This window comes from Phoca vitulina, unplaced genomic scaffold, assembly GCF_004348235.1.
Source record: "Phoca vitulina isolate PV1807 unplaced genomic scaffold, GSC_HSeal_1.0 scaffold33, whole genome shotgun sequence".
Classification (NCBI taxonomy): Eukaryota; Metazoa; Chordata; class Mammalia; order Carnivora; family Phocidae; genus Phoca; species Phoca vitulina.
The window spans coordinates 21,715,627-21,737,384 of NW_022589736.1; the positions used below are offsets into that span (position 1 = coordinate 21,715,627).

The following is a 21,758-nucleotide window of genomic DNA, read 5'->3' on the forward strand; positions in this document are numbered from 1 at the left end:
AGTTCACTAAACATTTCAGATGTGTTACCATTACTTAAAGAAACTGTAATAGATGTTGCCCTTGAGGAACTGAGCCCAGTCCCATTACATAACCTGCCCCAACGTTACTGTTAAATTGATGTAGGCAGGTTGACTTCAGAGAACATGCCAAAGTACCACCCCACTTTCCCGAATTGACGTCCTTTGAAAACAAACATTTGCAAAATATTCTGATCACTTTGCTCATTAACTACAACAGAAACGGCCAGTATTGTGCTCACTTCTCTACAGACCCAGGCCCTATTCACTTTTCACAAGTCATCTCTCCTCTGCACCGGCAACTCTCTTACAGTCGTGTTAATGAGGAGCATCTAAATGCTCTTCCCTGGTGAGCAATACTTTTTCCTTGTGCTTCTAGAATTCTAGTTTACATATTTACTGGTTTACCATTACATAACTACTAGTGTATATATATGTTACATAGTTCTACTATTCTAGGATTCCCCGGAGATAGGATATACACTGATCCCAGTTAATGAAAAAAGTCATGAGAAAAATGCTCCTTTTTACTCATACTGTCATCATCTAGTTCAGGATTCTTACCATGCAGTTCAGTAGCCCATGAACCCCAGATTATAAATACATTTTACGTATTTATATACATATACATATATATATACAATATACAAAATTATGTATTTGTTTTCTGGTTTTGAAAACTATTGCATTCATCAGAGTCCTCGAAAAATCCCCAAAATGTTTTTTAAAAAAAACATTCATTTAGACAGAGATCCTCCCGAAATAAATTCCATCACCATACAAATTTTAAAAGGCTTTGTGGTTCACACACGGAATGTGCTCTGAAATTTCAATGCTTTATGATTTCATGCCAGAGTGACAGTGAAATTCATAAGGGACAGCACTCTGGATTAAGACCACGGAGACTGCTCCTACAGAAATTCTCTGTATAGGTGACCTTGAGGAAATCAACGCAAATTTCTGGACTTAGTTCCATGACCTGGAAAATGATTGTGTTTTAACAGATGATTGCAGGGTTTTCTCCCCAACTCAATGATTCGATGACATAATAGTGCCACACACACAGTGCAAAATAAGAAAAAAATTCCTTAAGCCACTTACATCACTAATGAGTTTGGTGCATTTTCTGGCCAATTCCATCCTTAGGTCTTCAATAATAGGCTTAAAAAACACCTGTCCAGAAAAACAAGGAAAGGAAACATTTTTCTCTAAAGATCAACTTAGAGGAACAAATATCCTTCTTCAGCTGGTGTGTTCCCACTTACCGTGTCATTTTCATCTTCTTCCTCTGTTTTTCCCTCTTCCATTTCATCTTTTACATCCTCAAATATAGGGACCCTCATTTTTACTCTACGTATAGAGGTTTTTTTCTTTTCTTTTCTTTTCTTTTTTTTTTTTGAATTCTTGGGAACAGCCCCTTTCTCTGTACTACAGCACCTTTGAGCTCTTGGAGTCTCTGGTGTTCTGGCAGAAATGACCTTGCCCAGGCCTCATCCCTATTTAGCTCACACTTCACCCTCTTATCACAACTGCGTGTGAGTGGATGGATGGGATTGCGGAGGTCAGCCAGGTCAAGCCTCCCAAGTGGAAATACCACTCCAATGGGCAAAATTCAATTTTGTGACCTTTTAAAGTCAACATTCTCTAAACTGGGTAAGCAATCCAAAAGAGACCATTTATTTATATTTCACTAATTTAATTCATTCATAAAATAGTTTGAGAGAAACTTAAAGATTGTGGGAAAAATGACTCCACTATAACACTCAAGATAGCACGGCCCAAAGCCTGTTATCTCAGACTTCTCAACTCCATCTAAATAAAGCTTTTGCTGGGACGTCAGACATATCTCGGATTTGGTATAGTGAATCCAGATCATTGAAACCTAAGTTAAATTTTTTATGAGACAAACACATACTTCTCACATTCTAAAAGGTACTAACTTTAAATTAGCTGATTAAAGGCTAGTAATTTATTATGAAAAGCCCTTTGAACCACTTCAAAGAATCTATTCTGAGTTAATTATGACCATTAATCTTATATTGCTATTGTATTATTTTAATTGTAAACATCATTAAACATGAGAAGTTGCAATTAACATAGGTTGATATATCATTTAAGAATCTAGAAACATCATTGTTTCAAAAAATAATAACCGTGCTCTTCCAATTCTGCCCATTGTGTCAATTTTTATAAATTCACTAGCTTTTATATTATAAAATATTCACTCTTTATATATTCCTCAATGTGTACTGCATGCCTGGAAAAGTTTGGAAAAATATTTATAATGTAACATGTGTCATCAGTTATATAATTAAAAATATATTTCTCAAAAAATCCTTTATTGTCACCTTAGGCAATAACAAGGGTCTATGCAACTCATAATTTGTCATTATTAATTTTCTTCTTAATTGCCTTGGCCTTACCTAAACTAAAAATTCTGACAAGAAAAATATTCTAACATCTATATGATATAGATTATTCCTCAAATTGTTTTCCAGGAGGCTAAAATTCCACAGAATACTCTGGAGGGGGAAGGAGGTTTCTTAAGCAAGTATGTTTGGAAAAACCTGTAAATTCATCTCTACCCCTGTGACTTAGAGATCCACATGGCATAATGACAAATCAGAAACTCCAAGACCCACAACCAAGAAAACTGGTTAGGTTTTCTTAATCCAGCATTTCTGAAACATGAAATCCTATTCATCTAATCTAATCTTATCTACCTACTTACCTACCATTTTTTAATGATACCCGATGCTCCAGAAAATTAACATTCTTCTGTGAAGTATTACTTAGGGAAACATTATCCTACTCTGAAAAAATAATGTATTCTAGAATAGTTGTTGGTCTTTTCATGAGATGATTTTTGATACAAGCTAACTTAATGGCATCACATATCCTGCTTACTAGCAAAATGCCAAAAAGAAGTCCCCAAGGGTGCTGAATTTGGAAACCTTCACTTTTAAAGTAACAACTATGTTATTTTAAACATAGCTGTGTAGAGAATTCTACAAGGAATCTCTCTGCACATTATATTTGTTCCATAAGGGAGCAGAATGTCTGACCTCTGTTTCCCTCAAGTCTTCTGCCAAAAGACTGTTCTAATATTCTACAGAAGATCTATCACATTATCTTTATTTGGAAAAAGGGAAGAGCAATTTCTGTAAGTTTTTCTATCAAACTTCTAGAAGCATGGGGAGAAAATTTCACCAAAGCTGCTTCAGATGACTTGTTTCGCTCATGGTGACATCTAATCCCATAGTGAGTTACCTTCAGTGGACTTCAACGGCTGCTTTTCCTCATTTCCCATCATGTAATACGTGCTTATTGACTCTCCACTGTGCTGGAAGAAAATAACCTGTTGAGATTATACACAGAAGTTCTGAAAGCAAAACCAAACACCATATGCAAGGTAAACACACATTTTCCATTTGTGGATTTTAGAGTCAGAATTTTAAACCCAGAGGGATCCTTAAGAAATCAATCTTACTAAAAGCCCTCTCTTTTACAGAGGACAAAATTAAGACCAAGAGAAATTAATTATTTGTCTCATTCACAAAGTTACTCAATGGAATACCAGGACCAAAACTTAATCAGAGCTTTATGTTCATTCATTTAAATAAGCGTTGCTACGTCAGACACTGACTGTGCTTGGTGCTGGGGATGTAATGGTGAATAAAACACAGTCTGTGCTAAGATAAGGCAGGGAAAAAAAAAAAAAAACATCATTCAAGACGTGCTGGATGAACCCCTTAATGGATTGTTTGGCAAGCTGCATACATTATTTCTTCTGATTGAATGTATCTTCTTTTTTTTCCCTCTCTCCTGTAAGTATGATATAAAATTCATATAAAGTTTTCTTGAAAACATTTTAAGCCTTGCACTTTATCACAGCAAAGCTCTCTTGTCAGTAGCTCCCAGATGCAACTTGGGAAATAAGAAGAAAGTTCTTCATGGATAGCTATCATGTTTCAAAATTCCTTATTTCCCTCTTTTTTTTTTAACCAAGTTAAATGTCCTGTTTAATATATATCTTCACTTTGGGGCACCCCAATAAGGGAATATCAGTATAACTGCCAATCCCTTTTGCTTATTGTGTACTTTACGTATATTGCCTACCTCTTACTTTAGTACTCTACCCATGTCCTCATACTGAATGAGACCAACGTGGGGATCACATTATTTATGGCAAGACCCTCGACTTCCCTCTATGACTCTCCCACATCTTCTAGGGCAGATTTTTTAATCCCTCTCCACCCTAATTCTCCATAGTTAAAGAGAAAAACCAAATTGCCAGAAGTTATTAAAAGCAAAGCAGTTAAAAAATAGCAAAGCTTCTCATAAACACAAGATTTGTCAACTGTCCAACAAAGTTATACAGTTCCAGGAAAAGCACTTGATATGAAAGGGTCTTCTCATTTCACAGGGTAAGACTCTATAATATCAATATGTGTTTAAAGGCCAGAAGAGCCTCATACAGCCTAACAGCCTAAAGATAAAGGCTAACTTGCATATTACAATACAGAAGTCTTTTTTTTTTTAAGGTTTTATTTATTTGAGAGAGAGAGAGAGAGGGAGGGAGAGGGAGAGGGAGAGGGAGAGGGAGAGGGAGAAGCAGACTCCCCACTGAGCAGGGAGCCCAATAGGGGCTTGATCCCAGGACTCTGGGATCATGACCTGAGTTGAAGGCAGACGCTTAACCAACTGAGCCACCCAGGTGCTCCCAAAAGTCTTTAATCTGTTTAGAGTTTGATGTTTTTGTGTAAGCAAATGTATTTCCATAGCAACTGCCAGGTCCCAGGAGTGATTCAGGTCTTGGGACAGAGCCCCTGGCCAAGGAAACTCCTGTGTACCAACAACACCTGTCCTGCAGTGTTCCCCTGTCTGCAGGGCTCTTAAGGTCATGTGCAGGAAGAATTGCCCAGATTGTGATCAATGTTTCATACTTATATCACTTTTTCCTCTTTTCTTGATAGTGATAGAACACGTGCTTTTTGCCAACATGGTGATGAGAGACTTGCAAATGAAAATCCATAATAATTAAAATAGATGGAGATTCAGTTCTGAGTTGAGGGAAAACTTCCAGAGATAAACTGAATTTTTCCACCTTAGGAATCAATTCAAGATTTCTTATTACAAAATATTCCCCCTGAATGGTTAGGTGAGAGAGGAATTAGTTCATCTGACTTGTTTGCCTGTCTTGGCAGTCTTTCACAGACTTGTTTTCAGTTGCCTGGGTTTTTTCTTTTCTTTCTTTCTTTCCTTCTTTCTTTCTTTTTTTTTTTTTTTTTTTTTTTTTTTTTATGACTACCTCCCAGAAGTCTCAGTTGAACCCCTGGTCGTTTTACTTCTGCCTCACATAGTTCCTCATGGTTTGGCAACTGTCCAAAAGAGAACTTTACTGGTAGATGAGGGGATGAAATTGTTTCTTCAAACCAGAAATGTATGCTCTCTTGGGCAATTTGTCTTCTTTATAGAAGACAAGAGCTTCGCTTAATATTAGCCCAATCTATTTTTACAATTTACATTCATTAAGCCCATCTTCTCCTTTTTAATGGTTGTTTCATTACTGTTTGTTAATTAGAAATCAAAAGAATACAAAGCAACCTGAATAATTGTCACCGTTACTAATTATGCCATTAAAATAAGATTTAATAGAATGGGGGTTTTTTTGTATTCATATTCCTGTTTTCACAAGTAGAGATCCTATTCACAAACGAGAGCTATATATCTAAACTGGTGTCGGAGGAGGAGAACAACAAGAAACTGCAAATCATTTTTGGCACAATTTCCGGGTCGGGTGTGGTTGGGATGCCAAAATCAAAAGTATTGTTCCAGATGTATTGACTGAGGGGCATGTGTTCTCATTCAGAGTCCACATTTACATGAGCATCCAGCGAACTGAAGGACTTTGATTTAATTCACTGCTTACTTGAGACATTAGTTCAGTATGAACAACAGTGAAGCTCATACAGTCACTTCCACAGGCCTTCCTCCTGGGAGAAGCCCAAGGTCTGAGTGGCCTCTGTAAGCCTTGTAACCAGAACCAAAGGGTTAGGCTCAATCAAACAGCTTGGCTATACCAAAAAGTATCCCTCTCCTAGAATTTCGTGTGAGATGTGTCAGGAAGAATTGTGAAAGACTTTGAAACTGGCAAAAAAAAAAAAAAATTACCTCCTGTGTTATCTAGTGTTACCTTCTGGGTAATTTGGCCTTTTGCTGTCTGAACTGCCTCATGAGACCATAAAATGTTAAAAACTGGTAACAATGCTAATGATGCTTTATCCATACAAATGCAAATTAATTGTGTCCTGGGGAAAAGCAATTGATTACTGGTCCTGTCAATAGAGCTTTTTGCCTTTATTTCTAAATTCATTTCAGCAATTCCTTATTACTAATTCTCCAAATTCACCTTTGAACCAATCTTAACTTCTTACTGGTGCCCTCATTCACTAATGAGTTAAAATATTTTAAATGTGTTTATTTTGTGTTTCATGAGAATCGTGATTTCACCATTTTTTTAAAAAAATATCCTTTAACAGATAGAAATGCTTTAATTATCCTCATTGCTTTCCTTCAACATTTGGCAAAAGTAGAAAAGAAGTTATCACCGGACAAAGCACTCGGCTCTCCACTGTGAAATACAGTTGTAACAATGTTTGGTGTTTATTGAAATTAGCTCTTTGTTGTGTTTTGTTCTCGGGTCTGATTTCGCTTGACTATTGGCAAATGCCACATGTGTGCTTGTATATACGTACATTCTCACACAACACACAAACACACACATGCACACACACACATACAACACATACACATGCACTGGAGCAGAGTTAATTCACCACAGCTGCCAGTTAGTTCCCTCTTGAAAAGCATACAAGGCCTCAATAAATGCAAAGACTTAATTACTTCTCACATCTGGAAAAACTTGAATATGAGAGTGGATTTATTGAAGAAGCTCTTTGCTTGGCTGTCAACACCATATCAAGAGCCAGAGAGAGCGCGCGGGCTTGATCACTGTTGGCAATTTTTTAACTCTTCAGAGATAGATGTCCTACCAATTAATTCATAACATGTCCTAAGCAGGGACAAGATTTATGAATTTTATGAAAACACGGGGAAGTAAATGATTTCCTAGTCGTTTATGGAGAAAAGCTGTTTTTGTCATGTTTTCAGGGGTAAAAAAATCAGGTTTTTTTTTTTTTTTTTTAGATTTTATTTATCTACTTGACACACAGAGAGATAGCAAGAGCAGGAACACAAGCAGGGGGAGTGGGAGAGGAAGAAGCAGGCTCCCCGCGGAGCAGGGAGCCCGACGCCGGCTTGATCCCAGCACCCTGGGATCGTGACCTGAGCCGAAGGCAGACGTTTAACGACTGAGCCACCCAGGCGCCCCTCAGATATTTTTTAAAATGAGAAAATCCTCAAATTCTAAGCAAAGAAGGGAAGGTTTGGGGGTTGTAGAGCACATTAAAACAGACAGCCATTAGAACAATAATTTACATAAACACACGCAAAGCTAGACGATTTTGCCCCTTTTGGAGAGAGTGTAATGATGTTCCTTAAAGGGAAATTGGGGAGTTACATGAGCTCATAACAAGAAGATTTAGTAGAAACCAAGCAATGGGCAGATCTCCCCCTAGAGAGGATATTTAAGCCAGAATTAGACAGAGTGATGGGGTTTAGGGAATGCATCCAAAGAGCATTTGCAAAGACCCAGAGACAAGAGTTGGAGGAACCAAAAGTTCAATGTCACTGGAGAATACAATGGAGAGAGAAGAGGACAGCAGAGGGACCTCAGGGGACAGACTGATGAAGTAAATGGGCGGAAATCACTTATCCTAACACAAAAAGCTTAAGCCAGTTTGAACCATGAATCCTTTACAAACAACACAGTTCCTGGTCAATTAACTGCGGAAACAGCACCTTTACACCTCCTCTATTCCCTTCATATGCCTCGGATTTAATTTTTACCCCTTCATTTTACCATTAGCCAATTTGAATACACTGTGTATCTGGAATTCATGAAAATTCATAGTGAAGAAATCACTTCCAGGTTTGTTAGTTTAATGAAGAAAAATATTCAAGGGAAATACATGTGTGTTATATATCCCCCCAAATAAATGGAATTTATGTTAAATGTGTTTAAAATACAAATTTCACACTTCCACACTTCTACAATTACAAGTTTATTATTGGAATGCACCTATTTTTTTCTACTCTTTCCTAAATAAATATCAATGTTTCAGCAGAAACCTTATAGCATCCAATTACTATACCTATGTTCACTAAGGATTTGTTTTATCCTGAAATCATGATTTTTTTTTAAGATTTTACTGATTTATTTGAGAGAGGGAGAGAGCACACACAAGCCGGGGTGCGGGGAGGGGGAGAAGGAGAGGAAGAAGCAGACTCCCTTCAAAGCAGGGAGCCCAACATGGGGCTCAATCCCAGGACCCTGAGATCATGATTTCACCATAATTGTAAGCCAGAGAAAAAACACAACTGATCCTCACAAGTTCAGAACTTTTGAAGCTCTAATTTCTGCTTCTTTCTTATTCCAATTGTTTCCATGGATGTATAACTCAAAATATAACATAATATCAAAATAGGATCATAGTTAAAGCAAATGCATAATTAAAAGAGCTGTATAGTGATGTTTTAAAACAATTGGTACCCTTTGAATAGTGAGGACTAGTTGAACATATATTGGGGGTAATTTCTGAGTACTTTACCTTCTTTATTACTTAATATGTGTGTGTGTGTCTGTCTTCATTTATTTCACCATGCACCAATATTTTTGTGTGCATTCTATGGGCCAGGCACTATTTTAATCTCCTCAGGATAATCAATGAACAAAATCGATAAACATCTCTACCCATCTCTCCTATAGCAATCACATATTCGTTCATCAAATATTGATTGAGCATCTACTTTATGCCATGAGCTGTAATAAGCATTGCATCCCGGGGATATTTCAGATACTGAATATACATATGATAGTCAATATTCTCTAGTATATTCAGTGAAATATATGAATTTTCTTAGACTATGATAAAATTTGTTGGACTTATAAAACCTACATTTCAAGAAAGTAGCAGCATGTTTTAAAGAATTTCTATCAATGTTCAATTAATTTTATAGATGTCTATTTTCTATCCTATTTTATACTTTATACCTATAGATGATTTTCTCCATCCTTTTTTTTTTTCTCAAACTGTGTGTGTGTGAAATTTTCCTTCATAACCCCAATAAGTTTGGCATATTTTTTATTTGCTCCTAAAGTAGCATCCCTCAGGCAATGGTTACCTGTGATGTTTTAACTATTTCAGAAATCATTCTCTGGAGCAGCTCTGTCTAATAGAAATATAATGTGACCTACATATGTAATCTTAAATATTTTAGTTGCCACATTAAAAAAAGAAACATATCACATTGATTATAATGATATAGTTGATTCAACTCAATTTATCCAGAATATTATCATTTGAACAGGTGATCAATATCAAAAGGACTGGGATATTTTACATTTTTTTATACTGTCTTTGAAATCCAGTGTATTTTAATCTTACATTTCCAGTACATCTCAATTCAGATGAGCTCTTAGTGGATAGTGATTATCCAATATGCACAGTGTAGTTGTATGTAATGTCATAAGACTGTAAATCACTAGCTCTTTTTCATTTTGATTGTATATACCTTAAATGTGAAAAAGATACATTTAATATTAAACTTCTTAAGATGAGAATTTCAGAATCCTAATAAGCAAGCAATAAAAATTGCAATCTAATTTCATTTCCAGACCTATTTAAATCAGAGTCCTCTGTATGGGAATGTATTTTATTAAAGGTTTAAATTGTTCTTATAAATAATGAATTAACTCTTTAAATGATGTTTTAATTAACTTCACCAAAGGTGTATTTTCAAAATGCTATCTTGTTTCATTAATGAGAATGACATATTTAAAGCCCCAGCAGTTTTCAGGATAAATATTCACTCTTTAATTATCTACCTAATAAATAGATGATTATATGAGTGAATAATAGATATTCACTCTTTATTTCTCTACCTAAATATAAAAAAGTCCAAATAGTGAAATATCCTCCATTGGTCCTCCCATTTTGAACTCATATAACCCAATTTAAAACACACCAGCAACTGCTTATCAGTTGGGCTAGGTAAATCCTTTTTAAACCATGTTATAAAGCAGTATTACAATAATACTTTACTAAAGAGACTGATAGATCATTTAAAGAAGCTAAGTGTTTTACTGAAATGAGATTTTTTTTCTATTAAAAACTTTAAATTTTCAAATTCTCAACAGAAAAGCCCTTGAGCAATGAAAGGAAACGCAGTATCTCTTATTTCTGTTCCACAGAGGACCCAGCTTCTTTTCTCCATGGAACCAGCAAAAGTGGATATTTTGTAACTGCTAGGATCTTCAATAATATCTAAATGCAATGAAGTGCTTTGAATCAAAATTACTGTTACATGAAGTGATATCCAAGGACTTGATTTATAATTGTGTTATTCCTCACCCAAGCTCTGCTGAAAATTCTGGAGAAAGTTAAACTTTATACAAAAATGGAAGGCAGTCAAGAACTCTTAGAAGCTCCCTGCTTGGTACTAGGAGAGGGCACAGAAGGGTGACCACTGTATGCCAAGCACGGTGACAGTGGGCTCTACATATAAAATCCCATTTAATCCTCACAACACCCATTTCACAGATGAGACACTGGGACCGGGAGTGGGTAACTTGCCCAAGTTCTCACACTAAGAGATTCCAACTCAGGTCTATACTGTTTCAATCTGTGTAAAATCTATGGACACATAGAACAATAGAACACTCAATGACTTTTATTTCTTCCTGGTAGTGATATTATTATTATTTTCTATCATCTTTTTCAATTTCCAACTACCAAGGAATTGTCATTACTGACAGTGATTTAAAGGAAGAGTAATTGTGGTATGGGGACAATTGGATTCCTACGATTGGCAAAAATAAGAACTCCCCAGGAGTCAGAAGTGATGGTAAAGCAGGTAATAATGAAGCATTCAGAGCATCCTGGACCTGGCAGGAACCTAATTTGAGAAACTTTCCTGATTTTTATTAATTAATGGAAAATGTATAAGCAGTAGTAAGCTGGAAAATACTTAACAACCATCTCCCCCAGAGAAGAAGGGAAGGGAGGGAGGGAAGGAAGGAAGGAAGGAAGGAAGGAAGGAGGAAGGAAATGAGGGAGGGAGGGCGGGAAGGAAGGAATGGATGGCTGAGTACAACTGGCTCAGATGAGCTGACATGAGCCAGCAACACAAAACACTGTAAGTAACAACAATTAAGGCCTATATCTCATAGCATATGGACCAAAGGCTGCCAGTCAACCTGAGAAATTAATCTGCCAAATTTTAAAATAGGCATTTCAAGATACAGTTATACCCCTAGTGCTATTCTGTTCTGTAACTGTACGTTGATGAAATCACACTAACAAATAAGATTTCAAATTTATTTGAATAACACTTTTTCTCTACTGATCACTATGTCCTGAGATCATAAAGTCTGTGTTTGTGGTACTCTTAAACACAATTCAAATGCATTGAAGATATTGCACACACAAATGAAGGAAAGGGAGTGGAGAATAATTTAAAAGGAAGATTTTACTGCCTTTAAGTAGAGCCTACCCTTTCTACATAGCTGCCTTGACAGCCAAAAAGATTTGGTGAGTTTTCTTTTAAAAGGATTCAATGAATAACAGCTTAAACAGTATGGAGTTTCTTCAAAAAAGAAAAAGAAAAAAAGAAATACCGTATGATCCAGCAATTCCACCTCTGGGCATTTATCTGAAAGAAACAAGAAACACTAACTCAAAAAGATCTGCTCATGTTCACGCCAGCATTATTTACAATGGTCAAGATATGGAAACTACCTAAGTGTCTATTGAATGGATAAAGAAAATGTGGTGTATATATATATACAATGGAACATTATTCAGCCATAAAAAGGAAGGAATCCTTGCCATCTGTGACAACATGGATGGATCTTGAGGATGTTATGTTAAATGAACTAAAATAAATAAAATACCAGAGAAAGACAAATACCATATGATCTCATTATATGTGGAATCTAAAAAAAACAAAAACAAAAAACCCACACCAAACCAAGCTCAGATTACTGGTAGTTGTCAGAGGCAGGCAGTGGGGCATGGGTGAGTTGGGTGAAAGGGATCAAAAAGTATCAATTTCCAGCTATAAAATAATAATTCACAGGGATATAATATATGGCATGGTGGCTATAGATAATAACACTGTATTGTGCATTTGAAATTTGCTAAGAGAGTAAATCTTAGAAGTTTTCATTACAAGAAAAAAATTTTTTTGTAACTGTATGGTGATGGATATTAACTAGACTTATTGTGATCATTTCACAGTGTATACAGATATTGAATCAGCATGTTCTACACCTGAAACTAATATAACGTTATATGTCAATTATGGTGATGGATATTAACTAGACTTATTGTGATCATTTCACAGTGTATACAAATATTGAATCAGCATGTTCTACACCTGAAACTAATATAATGGTATATGTCAATTATGCCTCAATAAAAATTTTAAAAAACACTAAAAATTCAGAATATTGCAAGTATTCGTTGAAAATGGTGTGATAGTAGTGACTTTCATAGCATGCTTTCCCTGATTTACACATAACTGATAAAGATAATTTGCCAAAAAACTGAATTCTCTAGACTTATACTAGGAAAAATTCATCCCAAAATATAAGGACAATAATAATTGTGGTAAAGAAATGCTGGTCTTACATGCACTCTGGGCTGAAAATTCAAAGTTCATTTGACAAGATCATTTATTTTTTAAATGTATGAGTTCTGGCCGTTTCTTGTAAATCTATTTTTAAAGCACAGAATAGCTACTTTCAAGGTTTTCTATGACAAACTGTCCAATAAAAGTGAACTCTTTAAAGAGTAATCACACTATGAGGGTCTCTTTTGTGTCAAAATTTTTACTTAAGTATAAAGTTTGCTGTAAAGGAGGTATTTTGCTGACAAATTAACAAAGTAGCAAGGACACCTTTTTTCAAGATTTTAAGCTTGATACCAGACCACTATTATAACCCTATGAAATAATCTTTCTACAGAAATATTACTACATGTGCATCTGATCAAGGCTGTACTTGGTTCCTTATTTTAAGATTTAAAATCACTACATATGTATTTCCTTTGATAATTCTTTATGATATTTACTTTCTCTTGTACAAATAGTCATGAGTTAGGGAAACTTCGGATTTTAATTCGATCAGAATAAATAACGAAATTGTATTATCCTATATTAAAATATTCATATATATGGATTTTTTAAAAACTTATTACAATAGCTTTAGATTTGCTTATTAACAAACATTATGAGATTTTTTTTTTAGAGATCATCTGATTGCCAATTAAGTGTGGCCAAGTCAAAATACAAAAGTTCCTGGAAAGGGGTAAATTATCTATATGATAAAATCAAATTTTCTGGGATAGAGTTGCAAAAGACTTTATTATAAAGAAAATTATGCACAGTTTTATGCTTTCACAAGTGCTTTATTTAACGTATATTTTTTATTATACTTTAAATTCAGTATTAATTTCTTTTTTTTAACTTTTCAAAACACAGCAATAACAAATGTCCTTTTTAAACAAATTGTCTTTGTTTAAATATTCAAAGGTTTAAAGGTTTATGATATAAGGACTAACTAGTTTTCTAAACACCATCAAAAATATATCTCTCACAGTACATTCCAGGCTTTTATGATGTTTCTATTTCGGAGGCAGGATCAGTGATGGTATTTGGAGCCATGTTTGACGAAGATTATAACTGACTCATGAACTATGTTACAGGGAGGTTTCTGCTCAAGTTCTTTCTATTCTACTAAAAAAAGAACACATGCCTGAGATTATATTCCACACTGAACTGATAACAGAACATTACGCTGTTTTCTAGTCTGGCAAAAACACCCTGATGGACCAGGCAAGAATGACTAAAGCACAGAAGAGATTAGAAGCCGCTAACATCTCACTGAAAGAATCTTAATTCCAGAACCATCATTGGAAAAAGGGTGAAGGCGGGAAGCACCATGTCCGGTGTGTGAAAGGCAAAGAGCACCGGCCACACGAGGAGGAGTCCCCCGATCTGAGCTCGAAACCCCACTCTGCTAGTGACCTGCCCTGGGGTGGCGAGTGTGTCATTTGAAGTCTTTGGTTCTTTATTTTCTCATCTGTCAAGAATTAGATCAGTCTTTCTGGGTTCTGTGATTGTATGTTACCAAATTTATCCACTAATCGCTGGGGTACAAAGAGTTCGAAGATAAAAACGTCATCTGTCAACAAATTCTTTTATCAAATCATTTTGGGTTTTGATAACAGTGGAAGTGAAGTAAGCTGTATTGGATAGTAGACACTGTGCTAAGTCCCTTACATACCTCATTGCACATGCATCAACTCTCTAGAAAGTAAATACTGTCAGAATCCCCACACTGAAGCTCAAAGTGTAGAGTAATTTGCTTAAAAGTAACATCAACAGGACTGGAACCAAGATCTTCAGTATGTTTACATAGCCCCTCACCACATAAACCCACTGTGAATTTCCAGAACTGTGATGTTATGCAGTTGAAATCTACTTTCAAAAATCGCCCTTTGTGTTTGACTACAGGTCAGAAACCAACCAGGTATGACCGAATGGCTAATAAAGCATAGGATATTTATAAAACCTATTCCCATATACATCAATTTGTTTTTAACTGTTACAAAGAAACAGCCTTTAAACAACCACAGGGACATTTTCATAGTCTAGTCTAAAAACTATAGAGTATTAACTCGAGGGATCCATGTATATGAAAGTATAAGTGGGTTCCATGTGCACATAAAATAGGGATGAATTCCCAAGGCATGGGAAATCATCAGTGATGTAGCTATGCTGAGTATATTCGTGGGTATGTGTTCCAAAATCGATATAAACATAATCAGTGGGAAATTAAATTCTGATAGAGCCAAGAGTATGGCTTTGAAAAGCTTTTAAGCATTTATCTCCACAATGATCTCATGGGGAGTTCAAGCTTGCTTTTCAAGCGACGGCACTGTCCAAAGCTCTAAAAAGCAGATATTTATCGTACCATTCAATATGTTGTAAGGCTTTCTTGGCAGTTTGGCTCAATATGAGAAAATAAAGTTTTTGTGTCATCACAAATGGGGAAGGAAATTGTTATCTTAAGCATTTGTCCCTTTCCTTGTCCCTCAATTTAATTAACATTCTCTCTCAAGGTTATAACAATAACTTTTCTTATTCTTCACCCTAATAATATTTTAGTTCTGTAAATGTGAATGTGAACATGAAAAAATAAAAACCACTTTTTCAAAATAAACTACATGACCAACACAACTTTATTTTATAATAGTTCTGTTTAATATCTTCAGTTGTATTACAACCTCCCAAAGGAATGCTTGGAGACTGGCTTATAGGAAGAGGAAATCAATGGCATTGATATGTTTGAAATACAAATGTATATTGCCCATCTATACAGTATTTTCAAATAATTCAGTATTTGAATCAAAATATCCATACGTGAACTACTATGCATAAATGACTATGTTAGGCATTGCAAGAAATATAAAAACTGAATAAAATCTAGCCTCTCACAGAGATGAAGCAATTAAAGAGTACACTAAAGCCATCAGAGAATTACAGAGAGCTGTGAGGGTTCAGAAGATGGAAGAAATCAGAAATACCAAGGAGACTCTAATCAAGGAACACTGCCTTTGATCCGCACATTATGAAGATGAGTCAGTTTTTCATAAGTGAGAAAAGGAAGGATGAAGGACAGAGCACAAGCAAAGACAGCAGAATAGCCAGACGATGGTCCCCATGAGAAATAAGAGCAGCGTGCACAGAGGAGGTGTAGGAGTAAGGAATACTCGAAAGGCAGAATAGGACGGCTGCAAATGTCAAGCCAACCATCTTATATATAATTCAATCAGAAATGTTGTATCTTGAAGTTTTAAGCAGAGGAGTGACCTATAAATCCAATATAGAAAGATTAATCTAGTTGCAACGGACTGACAGGAAAGGGAAGAGAATATCAGAAGATTTCTGCAAAATAGCTCACACCAAAAATAAAGACTGAGACCAGGATCGTGAAGTTGCCAGAGGTAAAGATTTGAGAGACACCAGAAAGATGTAGGCAGAGCAATAGACAAGATGTGAAGAACGAGAGGCTGTTCTAAGGTATTTTGAGTTGTTTAAAGAGAAAGGGCACGGCATGTGGAGTCGAAGGTGGAATTGTTCAGGTGGAGGATAGCCATCAGTTAGGTGTGCATGGTGGTCAGATCAGGGCACTGGCTCAGCTCAGGGACAGGGGCCCGAGCTCAGGGAGCCATAGGCATATCATGGAAAAAGCAAAGAGGACAAGTTTCAAAGGCATCGCCTAAAGAATGGCAAAGTGTCTTTCAAAGGCATTGCTGATGGTTCATGCTATACGTAAGAAAAAAAGGAGTACTGGACGCCTGGGTGGCCCAGTTGGTTAAGCGTCTGCCTTCGGCTTAAGTCATGATCCCAGGGTCCTGGGATCAAGTCCCGCATTGGGCTCCCTGCTCAGCGGGGAGTCTGTTTCTCCCTCTACCCCTCCCCCCTGCTCGTGATCTCTCTCTCTCTCTCAAATAAATAAATAAAATTTAAAAAAGAAAAAAGGAGTACTGTACCCGCCTCAGACAAGGTCTCCTGTGAGACCGGACAAATGTTCTCTTTTCTGTTTTCTTACCAATTCTCAAAAACTAGACTACTTTGTTTTAATGGAATGCTTCATTAAAAATATTTATTGAGACACCATTATATGAGCTACGAACTTAGAATACAAACAAATTTATTATCTTCCCAAAGGTGCTTTTAAAACTGTTTACAGATTCTCGTCTGGTTATAAAAATGACAGATGTTCACGGTTTACTGGAAATAGCAAAAAGCATCAAAACCAAGTGTTTGAAATACTGCATCAGGAACTGCTGTCAAATTTTATCAAATGCTTTTTCAGCATTAGGTGGCTTTTCTTATTTGACTTTTTGATTAATATCAACAGCATATTAATTTTATGATATTAATAGATTTCCTAATATCTAACCATCCTTGCATTCTTGGGTAAAATACTACTTGCTCTTGGTAGATTACTTTTTAAATGAATATGATTTCAGGGGTGCCTGGGTGGCTCAGTCGGTTAAGCGTCTGACTCTTGATTTCAGCTCAGGTCATGATCTCAGGGTCATGAGATCAAGCCCCATATCCAGCCCAGCATGGAGCCTGTTTAAGAGTCTCTCTCCCTCTCCCTCTGCCCCTCCCCCTGAATGCTCTCTCTCTCTCTTCCTCTCTCTATAAAAAAAAATGAATAAAATTTCATAACATTTGTTTATATAACAATATGTATGTAATAATGCACATTTATGTTCATGACTAGAGTCATTTATGTTCCCATACTGGAGTTTTCTTTGGAGGCTATTTCCTTTTTTGGGTTCTATGCCAATTTATGTTCCTTGAAAATAGGACAGACTCAGTGATAAAGCTACATTAGTCATGCCGATAAATGTACCTGTGTGAACCATGCTCAGGTCCCTGTGAATCACAGGACCTGACTACCCGGCCATAGCTCATTAGACCAGGAGCAGACACTGCACCTGGGGAGAGAAAGTGCACTGGCCAGCCAGTGACTTAGAAGAATGTTTTGTGAGTTTGAATGAGGAGACACTTAGCTGTAGACAATCAGATGGTGGTGAGTGCTGGGGCTCTAAGGCCAGCTAGACTCAGGTAGGTGACTGTTTTTCAATCAGATGCTGAGAAGCAGGCTGAGAAACCCTGTGTTCAGAGAAAAGCAGAGACAAAGAACCATACAAACCCTAAAAGAGATGGTGATCTGCTTTCTAACGACTTCACAATTCCCATGAAGTCCAACCTTCCTTGTTGGAACTGTTTTCTCTGAAATTATCCCATATCCTTCCTATATATCCTTTTTTTTCTTTAGCCATTCCTTGGAATCAAACATCCCTAAGACAATATTAGGGACAGGAACCTTTTAGAAAGGTAATTATTACATAATATTTTTCAGTGTTTTCCTTGGTTATTGTTTTGCTTAGCTTCTCTAATTCCTCTAGCATCGATTTTGGAAGTCTACATATTTCTTTCAAAAATCCATTTCCTTTATATTTTCAAGATTTATTAACATAATATCCTCTTGTAGATTTTGAATTTAATGATAATCTAATCAGATTCTGAGCTAGAAGAGGTAACTACACACATCCAGAAAGATGTTCAAAATTTTAAAGGAATGTATGAGAGAATAAAAATAATGGAAATGGGGATTTTAAATTATCAAGACAACTTTAATAACAAATTTAATATACTCTGATGATTCTAGCTCTCAAGATTTACTTTTTACATATTTTCTTAATAGAAGTTCTTTATAGTATAGAGCAGGGATCCAATAAATGGAAATACATGAACCTATCATTACAATAATATTACACAAAAAAATACTTTTAGACAGTTACCTGTACAAAGCACCAGGCTTTGAAAATTTTAAGATTGATGCTTTAAATTGATTCTGTAAGCTAACAGAACATATTTATGTCCAGAGAGTAAATGAACATTCTATTAAAAACATAATAACTAAAACTCATTTCCAAATGTTATCATAACCTTATCACTTAGTTATATAGCATAGTAAGACATAAAAGACTGTCTTTCTATGATAAATCCTGATTAACTAAGTCATCCCTTATTTCAGAAATAGCTAGCCTTTTATTTCCTACGTGAGAAGTGAAACATAGCGAATCACCAGGTGATTAACCAGTCATCTAGTTTGACAAGATGTTTGATGAGTACAGATTACTAAATGTCAGAATTCTAAAAAGACAGGCAAGAATTGTTGCTTATGGAGTTCCTAATTTCTTAGTCTATGTAACCCTGAAATGTAACTGTACTGGAACAGCAACAAAGGAGGGGTGGAAATAGAAGGAAAATCCATTTTATTTTTTTAAATATTGTATTTATTTATTTGAGAGAGAGAGCATGAAAGAGCAAGCACAAGAGAGGAGAGGGGTAGAGGCAAAGGGAGAAGCAGACTCCCCACTGAGCATGGAGCCCAATGCAGGACTCGATCCCAGGGCCTTGGGATCATGCCCTGAGCGGAAGGCAGACACTTAACCGACTGAGCCACCCAGGCACCCCAGAAAATCCATTTTAAATATAAAAAATTTAAAATGTAGGAATATCTAGTCTTATTATGAAATCTTTCTCAGGCAGTTCTGAAGAAAACAATTCAACTTTCAAATACTCCCTAAAAGCTTCTAACCTTGTTTAGGTATAAAATGTGTCCCCAACTAAGCTCCTTAAGGCAACAGACTGTTTTATTCTCTGCCACGAGAGTGACAGATCAGTGATATTTAGAACAGGATATATGCATCTTGCACTGCATTGACTTGCAAGAAAAATGATTAGAATGCCAACTAATATTTTTTTTAGTCTTAAAATTTAAAAAAGAAAACTTCACTGATTTATGGATCTACAGTAACACATGTACATAATTTATAAGTAAATATAAAATATCCTGGGGAATGAGATCAGGGATGGGAACGGCATGGTGAAAAAATGAATTCAGTGCACTAAATTATCAATCTCCTGATGACAGGAACTACCCTGGTTTACCCTAATAATCCAATGTATATATAGAATGGAACGATAAGAGCATTAACTTTTTATAAAATTAAAAATCAACTTGTGAATCCGAAGTCTACCCTTTTGTTGTCTCCCAGAACAGAGACACATGCAAAATTACCCTTAAAATGTTGCCAGCAAAACACTCCTTTATAGTCACTAATGTAATTTCACACTGGCCTGATGCATTTCATTCACTTCTTTGTTCAAAATGTCCTCCCCACCCTTTCTCCAAGGGAGCAAATATATAATGGCGATAAAGTTTTCATCTTTCTTACTGATATGTCCACTGATGTCACCGCTAAAGTGAATAGTGGGCTGTGTATTGCTGAGCTGGTTGGCAGTTTGAGGCAGTTCAGAAAATGGCTATTTCATTTACTTCTGATTGCACATCAAGCTCCAAACTATTGACAAATTCAGCCACACATCGCCATGTATCACATATCTCATCTCTATCTAACTCAGAATTTGGATCTGGGAAAGGCTGGAAAAAAATCAAGGTAGTTATGCAAATTTTTATATAAACAAACTTGCCGGGAGGATGTTCAGCCAACATAGGAAAGGAAACTCCCTCTGAACATCATATAAAATGCGTGAACAGCAAACATATCTATAAAATGAATGTGTTTTTCTGTCTCACACTGGTCCCCTCCACAATTATTCTTTTATTATTCAAAACCCTTCTTTGTGTAGATGCCAAGATCTTATGATTAATATTTGAAGAAAAAAAAAAAGAAAAATATTTTTTTAACTCCCCCCTCTTACAGCCTGGTATAAACAATTTCATTACGTTAAAAGAAAAGTGACACTATAAATGGAATTTAATATGATCATCGAGGAAACAAAGACAATCATTTCTGCTAATGTATTAATAAAATAATAGAATTCAAAATGATCTACACAGAACACAATGAGCACAGTAGTTGAGACACAGGTACCAGGGTTAAATGCCACATTAGAATCCAAGCTCCATCATTTACCAGCTCTGGGAGGTTAGCCAAATTACTTAACTTCTGAGAGCCAAGCATCCCTCATCAGTAATACTGAAATAATAAAGATTGCATCCTTAGTTGGATTTTATGACAATGAAGGTCATGTATTTAAACAACTTTGATCCATGCACTTAAATAAGTGCTTAATAAATACTTAATATTATTTCCATTCTCTCAAAACTGTTTCCATTTAACATGATCATAATAAAGCAAAATTCTGGAAATAACCGAACAAAATATTAACATATTTCTGGGGGTCAGTATTCGGATTCTCCAAGTGTTCTAAAATGCCTAAATTATCACTAAAAATAAACTAAATCATGTGTTATTTTAAATATTCAAAACTAAGAAAATATTTTGTGGCAAGAGAAGGCATCCAACTTGGATCTAGGTCCTTGCTAAGAGACCCATATTTTCTGAGAAAATCGTATCTTTATGAGAAAATCATGCAATGTGTTAGTTGAGAACATGGGTCCCAGTCCCACTGCTGACCCCTGGGTGATGTCGGATGAGTTTGTAGAACCTCTGTAAGCCCTGCTTCCCTTCTTTGCAAAATAAAATAATAAATGTAGCCCACTCATGGGTTATCTTTAAAAATGCTTCCATTTCACACTTTGTTTTTATAAAAACAGGAATCATGTCACCATGACTTCTGCTTAAAAAAGATATTTTTAACACTTATTATAAAGCCTCTATTATTAGAACTGTGTGCTACTGGAGCATTCATACCTAAAGTGGGATCAACAGTCCAGAGACAGACCCCAAGTGCATATGATACAGGGCATTCCAGTCAGTGAGGAAAAGGAAGATGCCTTAATAAATAATGTTAGAACAACATGGGAAACAAGTATTATTGGATCTAGTCCTCAAGCCTCACTCCAAGATAAATTCTAAATGAGATCTAAATGTAAAATATGAAACTGGGGAAGATCATAGGGAGGGGTTACTTTATATCCTGGGAAACCATTCCTAACTCAAAATCCAGAACCAATGGGGGAAGAGAATGACCAT

At 35.9% G+C, this 21,758-nt stretch overlaps 1 protein-coding gene across 3 annotated transcripts in view; it reads right to left on the reverse strand.

Annotated features, from left to right (window-relative positions):
* NEBL (nebulette) overlaps positions 1-21,758 on the reverse strand; it is a 341,920-nt gene that overhangs the window by 106,277 nt on the left and 213,885 nt on the right. Inside the window, exons 1-2 of one of the 3 annotated variants that reach the window (XM_032425495.1) lie at positions 1,284-3,270; positions 1,120-1,191 (exon numbers count right to left, since the gene is read on the reverse strand). The exons of the other annotated variants lie outside the window; for them this stretch is intronic. Of the exons in view, the coding sequence (XP_032281386.1) occupies positions 1,120-1,191; positions 1,284-1,361 (150 nt within the window). The 5' untranslated portion in view covers positions 1,362-3,270. Of the gene's footprint in view, positions 1-1,119; positions 1,192-1,283; positions 3,271-21,758 lie in introns of those variants that run through there. 3 annotated transcript variants of the gene reach the window in all.